This window comes from Eufriesea mexicana, unplaced genomic scaffold (assembly GCF_001483705.2).
Source record: "Eufriesea mexicana isolate 0111107269 unplaced genomic scaffold, ASM148370v2 scaffold106, whole genome shotgun sequence".
NCBI classification, from domain to species: domain Eukaryota; kingdom Metazoa; phylum Arthropoda; class Insecta; order Hymenoptera; family Apidae; genus Eufriesea; species Eufriesea mexicana.
The window spans coordinates 1,074,167-1,085,355 of NW_016908282.1; the positions used below are offsets into that span (position 1 = coordinate 1,074,167).

At 46.3% G+C, this 11,189-nt stretch overlaps 1 protein-coding gene across 10 annotated transcripts in view; it reads left to right on the plus strand.

Annotated features, from left to right (window-relative positions):
* LOC108555072 (ELAV-like protein 2) overlaps positions 1-5,331 on the plus strand; it is a 39,882-nt gene extending 34,551 nt beyond the window's left edge. For 5 of the 10 annotated variants that reach the window (XM_017910575.1, XM_017910574.1, XM_017910576.1 and 2 more), the window contains 3 exons: positions 1,873-1,914; positions 3,953-3,955; positions 4,900-5,331. In XM_017910575.1, the coding sequence (XP_017766064.1) occupies positions 1,873-1,914; positions 3,953-3,955; positions 4,900-5,224 (370 nt within the window). In that variant the 3' untranslated portion in view covers positions 5,225-5,331. The remainder of the gene's footprint in view (positions 1-1,872; positions 1,915-3,952; positions 3,956-4,899) is intronic. The other 5 variants (XM_017910577.1, XM_017910578.1, XM_017910581.1 and 2 more) reach the window with 2 other exon arrangements.
* The last annotated feature ends 5,858 nt before the right edge of the window (positions 5,332-11,189 follow it).

Consider the following 11,189-nt stretch of genomic DNA (forward strand, 5'->3'; position numbering starts at 1 on the left):
CGGTTCAGCTCTCATCTTTGCCCGTCTTTCGAGTGCACATTTCTCATCGATGCTCTTCACTCGGTCTTTCCGTTTCGCCGCGAAGAATGGCCGGTATGACGTCTTCGAGGACGGTTCCGCGGAAAATTTCCGGTTCTCCTCGCAATAATAATAATAATAATCCGTTTCGCGAGATTTTTGATAAACTTGCTAGCTCGTCCGGGAGAAATCGAAGGGAACCGGGCGCCGGAAAGGGGGAACGCGAGAATGTTAGTCGGAAACCTTTCGTCCGACCGCAGGATCGATGTTCGGATATCGATATTTCAGCGGTAACGCGTGTCCGTTCGCGGTAAACCGTAATCGTTTTACTTTTCGTCGTCCGGCCTTTCTTCGTCTTGTCATTAGCACCAACGATTATTTCCTTGATTTCGTATCTTTTTACTTGTATCTTTTTTATTCCATTCCTCCGAACGCCCATCCGACCCCCCTTTCCCAACGAACGAGTGGTACAAGGTGGTCTTTAAGAATAATTACTAATTACCTAGATGTAAGTCTATTAATATACACGAGAGAATCGTATTTGATCGCGCGTGAGAGACAGAAGACTGATCCTTGACCACTCTGGAAACATGGAGGAGCAAGGCACATACAAACGTTCTGTTATTTCTGTAAGTTTTCTTGGTTTTTGTCTTCGCGATCCACGGTAAGCTGGTTCGTCGAAACGACGTATATGCATATACGCGTGTACATATATCAATGATACGGCCACGTATCGTTCATATACGTAGACGGCCCCATCTTCTGGCACGATGTTGTATGATTTAAACGAACGATGTGACACGAAAGTTGAATAATTTTTCATTCGTAGAAGACGATTCGCGAGGACGATTTCATGGTCCTCGGAAACATTACCGTGGATGCGAGGCTGACGACGAAATCGATTAAAATGGAGTTGAGAAACGTCGATAGCGATCGGACTAGAAAGAATTCTCGTCTATACTTCGTTCCGCGCTTCCGTGCCTCTGCGAACAGCACGCGTGTCGCCATCACACGAATGATTATCGCTCAGAGACACGATATAACGAACGAAGATGACGACAAAGACTTTCCCTTGTGTCGTTTCATTTACTTAACACCCGGATGTGCGTGCTTCAGGTCCGTCTGTATGTCCATGTCAGTCGAACGCGGGAAATGTCGACGACGAGAGATCCGTGCGACGTTCGATCGATCCATCGAATCGAACGGAGTACAAAGATTCGACGATTCCAAGTGTGTCGGTCTTAAAAGGAAAAAACAAAAAGAAAAAGAAAAAGAAAAAATAAGAAAAGAAAGAAAAAAGAAATATAGAAAGAAAAGAAAAAAGAAAGACGAAATAAAAAAGGAAAAAAAAAAAAAAATTGTAGATTGATGCGCTTCGCTTTTTCGCTTGCCTCTATTCCATATTTTTTCGTTCCCCTTTCGATCGACGTCGCGACGCCGCAACCCTTGATTTTGCGCTTCCCCGTCTCTCCTCTCCTCTCAAAGAAAACGAAGTACTCTACGAGATTCCATCTTCTGTCTCTTGTTTTCTTTCCATAATTCTATTTTCTCTTTTCTACCCCCCTCGTTCCATTTTTTTTATCTTTTTTTTTTCTTGGCAATTCGTTTCCTTCTCTTTGTCTTTTTAAATTTTCTCTGTCTTTTTTTAACGTCTATCTATCTATCCCCGTCTATTGCGTTATCCACGATGAGAAAAGAAAACGGAGAGGCACCATAGATGGTAGTTCCGTGAGAGAAAAAAGAAAGAAAAAGAAAACGGAAGCACAAGGAAGCGACTGACTCTTATCCCGACTTTATTGGCTCGTTCCCGGAGTATCTCTCTTCTTACGTTGTTCTTTTTGTGTTTTGTTTTAGCACTGGCAAGGCCATGCTTGCCATTAACAAAGGCTTACAGAGGTCAGTATTTTTTTCGTTACTACCACTACGTTCCCTCCCGGTTTTTCATTTTTCGATTATTAATTTCTATTCTTGCGTGGCTTCGTTCTATTACTACCTTCCACACACGCTCCCGCGTTAAAAATTTCATATGGAGAAACCTTTCTTTCTTTTCTTTTTCGTTCGACCGTGCTTTCTATTCCTTTCTCGCGCTCGTTTCTCTCACTTTCGCGAATCGTCGTGGACAGCCATTCTTTTTTCCTATTTTTTTTTTTTTCCATTTTTCTCGATTTTTTCTCTTTTCGTTTCCTAAGTATACTCGAATCGCGCGATACGGACGTAGATTGTTTTGCAAAAATTATTCGGACCTATCGAAGGCGATAGAGATTCGCTTTTTCCGTAACTTTCGTTTTAACCGGAATTTTTTGTATGAAATTTTTAAGGCCCCTCTCTCTCTTCCCCCCTCGTCTCACATTCTTCTACTTTCTCTTCTCTTCTTTCTCGTTGCCTTTTGTTTCGTTTAATCGTTATCCTTCAAACGCTTCTCTACCCACCAACAACGTCACAGAGCATATCTTAGCGCTTTCTCGAGAATGCGAATCGATTCGGGTGTGCAATTTCGATTGACTTGAACTTTCTCGTTTCCTTTTTTGCTGCTCGAAAGAAAAGTCTACGAAAGTTGCCTTCATTCTCTTTTTTTCGACTACCTCGTTCGTTTTCTCTGATCACCTCTGTCGATTTAATTAAACTTACTCTCAGTTCCGCGTGTACGAATATGATAAGTTTCGCTCTGATTTATCGCGTGGAAGACCGTAGATGTTTCTTTTTTTCTTTTACCTGCTAGCTTTCAAGCTTCCGAACGATAATCCAAACGAAATATATAGTCACACGTGTACGGACTGTACAGACGGATTTCGACCGATTTTCCCGAATCGTCGTCGAAAGAGGAGTTAATAGATTAACGATTAAAGAGATCGCCGCGAGACTACGGACCGCCGTGTCGAAAAGAAAAAGAAAGAACACGAAAAATTGCAAACAGAGACTCGAATCAACGTTCCTCGACAGGCTCGCATTTTCTTCTCCTTTTTCACCGTTTCTTTTCTTTCGTTCTTTGTCTTCGTCGGTCGTGTTCGACTCGAGACCGTGCACCTGCGATTATCTCGGTCTCTGTGCCGGCGATCGGTCGCCATTTTCCCGATCGTCCCTTTGGAAATCGAGATTAAGTGGAGGGATGTACGATCAGATTCGTGCATGACGAATTTTCCGTGACATAACAGCGTGAGAACGACGACCAATCTGTCTGGCAGTACACAAATCGGAAGATCAGCTTTTCACTGGATCGTTGGCATAGAGCTGAGGGCGAGGCTAGGTGCACGATCTCCGAAAGAGCAATCACGTGGACTCACGTGAATCATAGATTTATATCTATAAATATATATACATATATATAGGTATATGTATTTTTGTTGGCACACACCAATGCAAGAGAACCGCACACGATTATCGTTAGAGAACAATGCACCGATGTGTCGACTTCCGCAGCCAGAGAAACGCTCGATCGTCGATCAACCGATCTCTCTCCTTGCTTTGTACTTTTGTCTACCAAATCGGACAAACGTTCGATCGAACGTTTCTAGAAGTCCTCGGAACATTAAACGATAGTCAAACGAGTGTACATATCGGCCAATTGAATACAACACGCGGATTCCTCTTTCACGGAACGCCTCGCGGCAACAGCGAACCCCTAACTTGGTCGGCCATCTTGGTCTCTCGAATAATCGGACGAAAGGAAATAAACGAACGTACTACACTCTGGATAGAGATGGACCGCTCCTAGAGGAGACACCGACGTAGTTTACAAGTTTAGGGTTCACTGGAGGCGTGGTTAAAGAGGAAGCCAGCCCAACCAACGAAGACGCGTTGTACATACGCGTGCATATAAAAGACGCGGTTCCTAATGAGCGTTCGTAACGAATGCGTACGCAATTACTGTCACCTCGGCCCTATAATGAATACTCACTGAGATGTGCCCTGTTTTAACGCGGCTTGTGACGTCAAGTAGGTACGTAGATTACATTTTTACATCTCTGTAAATATACCCAGCCCCGTGAACGTGTTTCTCTCACCCCGCACTCACCTCGTCTCGTGATATCCAGCATGCCGATTAACGTGCGGGTGTGCATGCGAATTTCCTCGATTTTCTTTTCACGATTTCCCACCCTTTGTTGCCCCCTCGTCTCGCCACCGCCCTCGTCCACTGCGTTTCTAATTAAAAATTCCGTCGAGTAGCCAGCATCGAGTCGCGCCCTGTTCGTTTAGAACGCTTTTAGCGTAGAATTGCATGCAGTCTTGGGCAACACTTTTTTTTTTTTTCTTTTTTTCTCAACGATTACTTTCCCCCGTCGAGAGTCCCGTTTTTTTTCTAATTAATTCCAACGAAAGCGACGATTTTTCCGCCCGCGACGCGATAATTGGTCGGATAAGCGACGCCGGTTACCCTTTTCGAGATTATTTCCGCCGTTTCGCGAAACTCGAGCTTTTCGTCGGATACGAAAGCTTGCCGCGCAAGCTTTCAGCAGCGACTCGGTTCAATTGCACGACTTTAATTCTCTCCGCGATTGCGTGATCGAAGGGAGTAGCGGTGCGTTGCGAAAGTTTCCTAGACGAGTCGCATTTGTTCTAGGGAATTTTCGAATCGAGAATGATCTACGAAATCTGTGATTCTTCCGTATATGGACGATCAGAGGAAGTTCTAGCGTCGGGTAGTGCCGTATTTCACGGAGCGTAACGCGCGAGAAGAAGGAAGAAAAGGAATTAGAAAAATTGGCAGAACCGCGCGAAATTGGCAGACGCGTTACACGGCACTGCTCCGCTAAAACGCAGAACGTTTTTCCTACCTCGTGTCGCGAACGCGAGATAACGAGCGAAGCCCATCGATCGAAGCACGAGCACATGATCGACCCCCGATGGCCGTTCGTTTTCATACGATCAACCGACATGTTGCAGGTACAGTCCGCTGGCAGGTGATCTCTTGGCGAACTCTATGCTACCCGGAAACGCGATGAACGGTTCCGGCTGGTGCATCTTCGTGTACAACCTCGCCCCAGAGACCGAGGAGAACGTGCTGTGGCAGTTATTCGGTCCGTTCGGCGCCGTCCAATCGGTCAAAGTGATCCGCGACCTGCAGACGAACAAGTGCAAAGGCTTCGGTTTCGTGACGATGACCAACTATGACGAGGCAGTGGTCGCCATCCAGAGCTTGAACGGTTACACGCTTGGTAACCGGGTTCTCCAAGTGAGCTTCAAGACGAGCAAGAGCAAGGCGGCGTAGGACGACGAGCAGCTGCAGCAGCAATACCGCGATCACCATCATCGGACACAAGAGACCAGCAGCAGCAGCAGCAGCAGCAGCAGCAGCAGCAGCAGCAGTAGCAGCAACAGCAGCAACAACGCCGTCTGTGGCGGCAGCAGCAGCAGTAGCAGCAGCAGCAGCAGCAGCAGCAACAACGCCGTCTGTGGCGGCAGCAGTAGCAGCAGCAGCAGTAGCAGCAGCAACAGCAGCAGCAGCAGCAGCACCGGCTTTGGCGGCAGCAACAGCAGCAGCAACACCGGCTGCGACGGCAGCCGCGGCCGTGATCGGTCAGACGAGTCCCGCTACCAAAGCCGTGCTTGGTACAACGACGGCGACCACCGCAACTGCCCATGCTTCCGCTAAGAAGATCGACCATCACAACCACAACCACAACCACCACCATCACCACCACCACCGTCTCCTCGACGAGTCCGTGATCAACGCCCTGAACAGTCGCGATCGCGGGGAGAATCATCACGGCAACAACCACCACCAGAACCACCACCACCATCACCACCACCAACCACCACCACTACCACTACCACTACCACTACCACTACCACCATAACCACCATCGACAGCAACACGACTGGCTGCTGCTGCAGCATCAGTGGAATCGCGAGTTGAAATATTTGGATAGGACCACCTACGACATAATGCTTAGGCATCTGGCCCCCTCGAAGTATCGTTGAGGCAGATACGACTACGAGAACCACGACGACGAATACGATTCCGATTAATACGTAGAGGATGCTGGGCTCCCTGGAGAACACTCGGGCCGAGAGATAGAGAGTTGGAGATGAAAGAGAGAGTGAGAGAGAAAAGGGAAAGAGAAGAAAGGGGAGAATGCTAAGAGATACTCGTGCGTGTGTGTGCGTGTATACGTGTGTCTGTCCGAGCAAGGGATGCGATGCGGGTGTGACGTGGCTGCGACGGAGAGGGATGTAGAGAGCCGAGGAGGACGAAGATGGGGAGAGAGAGAGGTAGGTCGCGATGCGTTCACTCGCCCGATTATATTAACTATTCACCACTGTGTCGGATCGAAGCGGAAAGGTCAGAGGGAGCTCTGCTTCCTTTCTATCCTTCCTTCACCATCGTTTCACCCTCTGTCGCTCTCTCCCTCTTTGGCCACTCGCTTCTCTCCAGCCACCATGTTTTCGTGCACGTCAGAAGGGACAACGCGAGAGGTCCTGTCGTGTCCGCTTTCGTTTCTCGCGGGATTCGCGGAGCTGTGACGCTTCGTCGTCCCACGAGAAACGGACCGGAGCGGATCAGAGGAGAGAAGGAACGAGAAGGAACGAGAAGGAACGAGAAGGACGTCGGCGTCGCGAAACGGCGTCCCGTGCGACTGCTCGTGAACGTCGTGTATACATACTGCCGATTTATGTATGCGTACGCGGTCGCACGAGCACCGTGGCTGCGAACGGACGTCTCTGCTAGCGGATTCGCAAAGATTTTGGAAAGCTTGTCTCGAGTGTATCAGATCGACGAGAGGAGTAGAGGAGTAAAGAGGGGACCAGAGGTTCCTCTCTGTTCGACCAAAGACGACGTCAGGCTGTGAGATTGAAGCGAAACTCAAAGAAGGCAGGGCCTGATTGATTTTTTCTAGAATCACCGACGACCCGAGACGAATGAGAGAAAAGCAACCTGGCGACGCGACAGCGTCTCGCGTATTCCCGATCGGATCGGTTACCCTGGATCCTCTCGATCGAGGAAAGGATCAAGGAACACACGCATGGACAGCGATAAACAGTTCGTAGTAGTAGGTGGTTGTAGAGGAATGGTGTAGAAAGGAGAGACGAGTGAGTGAGAGAGAGAGAGATGAGAGAAAGAGAGAGATCGGGACGGGGACGATCGGTATAGATCGGTCCAGGTGTCGAAAGAGGCAAGTCGCTCTCTGGTAGAGGATACAAGAGAAACGGGAATACCGATAGTCGAAAGCACCGAAACCCGGCTGTTGCGCGGGATTTTCGAAACGCGAGAATGCGACGGAGAGATTAGGAATATCCATTTCGTCAATACGAATACGATCTTTTTCCCCTTTTTCTTTTTCCTGTTTAGCCAGTGAGACTAAACGTACTTAAAGAATCTAAACTTTCTTAATCCGTAGTTGAATTAAGGACGAGTCACCGTTCGACGAGTACCGAAATGCGAAGTATAATGACTATTATCTATTTAAGAAGATATTTTAGGGCTTACGTGCTATACGTTAACGATGCGACGTCGCGACGCCACGCATCGGGAGATATCGAAACGCGTCGCAACAGTGACCCGAGGGATTACGTCGTTGTAGCGCAGCGACGCGTCGTACATTTTCTTTTTTGCTAGTCACAAGCTCTCGTACTTCTCTGCTGGTTGCCCAAAGAGTGTCCAATATTCGTTTTTTCTTTTTTTTTTTCATTTTTTCGGTTTCTTTTTCCCGATTTTCTCGCCCCCCTTTTTTTTTCTTTTCTTTTTTAACTTTTACTTAGAGATAGTGCGTATACGTGTAAGATCTTAGCTAGTACAAAGTGCTTTCTTGAGTACAGAGTCTGATTTTACCGAGCATCGCGTATTAGTGTCCCTCGAATGTGCACCGTCCACGACTTGGACGTTTTAGAAGAACTTTGTCAGCCAACTTTTTAACAAAGACACTTCACATGTACACACATGCACACATACACGCGCGTAGACACACGCATACGTCGTACAGAGAGAGAGGCTGTCCGCAGCGGGGAGAAAACGAACGAGGGTTAGATCTTCCTCCCCGTCGCGACAGGGATATTTCCGATTTTTATAAACACGAACGTTCGATTTCCCTTTTTTAACGAAAATATTCAAAGGAAAAAAAAGTCCAACGTACAAAACGATATTTCATAGAGACGGTTTACTTATATATATATATATATACGGTACGCAGATTGGGTGCGTCGTGTCGCTTCTTTGCGAGGAAGGTCCGCGCGATTCGCGACGAGGCTGGAACGACGGTTTTGAACAGGAAACACTTGGCGACGGTGCACGGATATGTGATACAGGCAGATCGAGAAAGACGATCGACGAAAAACGGGGTTCCGGATCGTCGGGAAACACGTGTCTAGTCTACGTGCAAAGCGGCGCCAGGGCATACAAAATGGCGCCGCGCGCTTAACAACCTCTCCACACAGAGATCGAGAAAAACTTTCTTTAGACTAGTAAGCTAATCAGACGGCCGATTTTTAAGAGGGCGCGTTTTAGGTGGTACGACGTGTAAGGTAAACGAACCGCGTGTCGCTCGCGCTGGCCCGTGGAATTTAATTCCCCTGGATGGGACGAAACGCGTCATCGGAAACGAAAAATTCTATGAATAGCAATGAAATCGTATTTTCCTCTCAAACGGAGGATAAATCGACGAATATCGGGTAATATCGGAAATTTCGATCTCGGGTATCTCGTACAACAGTGATTTGGGGTCTAGCGCGAACGAGCGCGGGTCGTAAGTACTTAATCGTGGGTAAAGCGAGAATTTCTTAAGCTCTTAGGTTTATAATAGTATAACGCGAGAGAAAAAAGCGTAGCATATATATACATATATATATATACACATATATATGTTGTCCTATTTATGTGTACCTTCTTGTGTCTAGTCCGGGAGCGAGGTGTAGGCTGTTTCGCTCGTGGAAGAAGAGAAAAAAAGGAAAAAAGATAAAAAAAAAAGAGGAAAGCAGCAAAGCTCCACAGGAGCGCGACGATACACCTGCCCGCTCTCCCAAAAACGTAATTTGAACCTTAAGCAACAGTTGCTTTCTGCTAAGATTTTATTTAATTTATTGGAAAACCTCGTGAATCGGTCGGTCACGCGCGCACCCCCCGATCTATCGGGGGCTCGGAAGGAACGACGCGATCGACGTGTCCACGGGGCGAACAAGATCTCGATGATTAGTGCAAATTATACACCGGTCGGCTGATAAAAGCGAACTGGCGTCGGCGCGTGCAATGGGCATGTGTAACAGGCGTCAGAAACAAAGGAGAAGCTATTCGACTGAAACGATTCGCCCCTCGTTCCTTCGATCGCGCTTCTCGCGTCGATCCTTGATCCGTCGTGAAAGACTGGGAGGTGGGGGAAGAAAGAAAAAAAAAAAAAAAAAAAAAAAAAAAAAAAAAAAAGAAGAAAGAAAAAAATAGGAAATGGTAATGAGATGAGACGCGGAGGGTGGGCGAAATTTGCGTAGCTGAATATAACCGTGGGGTCGCGAGATAATACATATGTATATATCTGTATGTATATACGATCGTAGTTGGAATGATTTTCCGGAAAGAAACGAAGCGTGGAAATCTCGATTTTTTTAAACGGGGGACGAATCGTACGTAAGGAATCACAGTTTCGACGTTTACTAATATTAAACGATAAATTTTCTCCTTTTCATAATTATTATCACGTATATTAATTACACCTATTATTCTGGTTATTATTATTATTATTATCGTCATTATTATTATTATTGCCATCATCATTGCCATTATTATTACTCATTATTATCGTCATTGTCATTATCGCCGCCATCATCATTACCACCATCATCCTCATTATCATCGTCATTATTATTATTATTATTATTATTATTATTATTATTGCTATTATTAATTATGATCGTATATATTTTTTGTGTCTCTCGTAAAGTAGCCACGTGTAAAACCTTAACACCCTTATTATCTACTTAATTTTTCGTACCACTACAGAGGAAAAAAAAAGAACATCTTACTCACTTTACTTACCATCCTACTACTACTACTACTTCTACTATTACTACTACTACTACCGTTACTTTCTCTCACCTGCTATAACTACTACTACCATCACCACCACCACTGCTACTACTACTTACTATTATTACTACTACTACTACTACTACTACTACTACTACTACCGATTATTTATTTATTTATTTAATTATTATATAACATAACAGAAATTATGTTTTATTTAAGGATTAAACTGATTTGTGTTTGGTTCAAATACGTCGTCTGTTTTATTTCGATTACTTGTTTCAGTTGCCACCAGCCTTCCAACAACCATGGTTACATCTACATTTTCTCTCCATCCCGATCAAAATGAAAACGCATATATATATATATATATACTATATACGAACACGTGTGTGCATATATATACGTTTCTTTCTACTTCCCGACATTCCTCGTTGCTCACAGAGACTGATGTAAACGTAGCACCCGCGAACGCAGCGTACACCGACGTTTCGCTGGACATTTACTGCATGTTCGTCGATCGTGGTTCGTAACATTTCTATTATTATCCCCGTTCCATCGTGGGCGATCCGTGGAACTAAAATTCGCTACCTTTGCAAGCCCGGGACCGCGTAGTAAACGCACATCGCGTTCGTCGTCACGCGAATCTCCGCTTCTCTTCCATCGACCGATTTTCTGTGATCACGGAAGCAAGATTCGCGCGTCGATCCACGCGATACGGGAAAATCCGTGTTCTACCCATCGAAGCCGATCGAATTCTCGATCGATCGAGTCCGAAGATCGCGAAAGATGCGGCGACGGTAACGAAGACACGTGTTCCAACGGCGCCCACGATCGTAGACGCTAAAACGGAGGCGGTGATATTCCGGAGGTCGAGGAGACTCATTGTTAAAAGTACAAATGCCACGAGGCGGTCGCGCAAGTAGCTTTAATACTCTCGTGTGCATTTCGGCTGTAATACTGCCCTCGTTGACGAAACGGCGAGACTGTACAGAGGCTTATCGGACCGTGACACCGATCGTTGGTGACGAGAGGCGAGGACGTAGTCCCTCGGTGAACCGGAGACCACACGTCGAAGAGCGAAGACTGGGAAGGAGAAAGAGGATGAAGCGAGACGCATGCGAGTCGCGAGAGAAAGTCAGTGTGTCTAACATCTTGGGAAGATCCGATGAACCCGGGGCTAAGAGACAGGGGTGTTTCACCCTCTTTCACCTTCGACGAG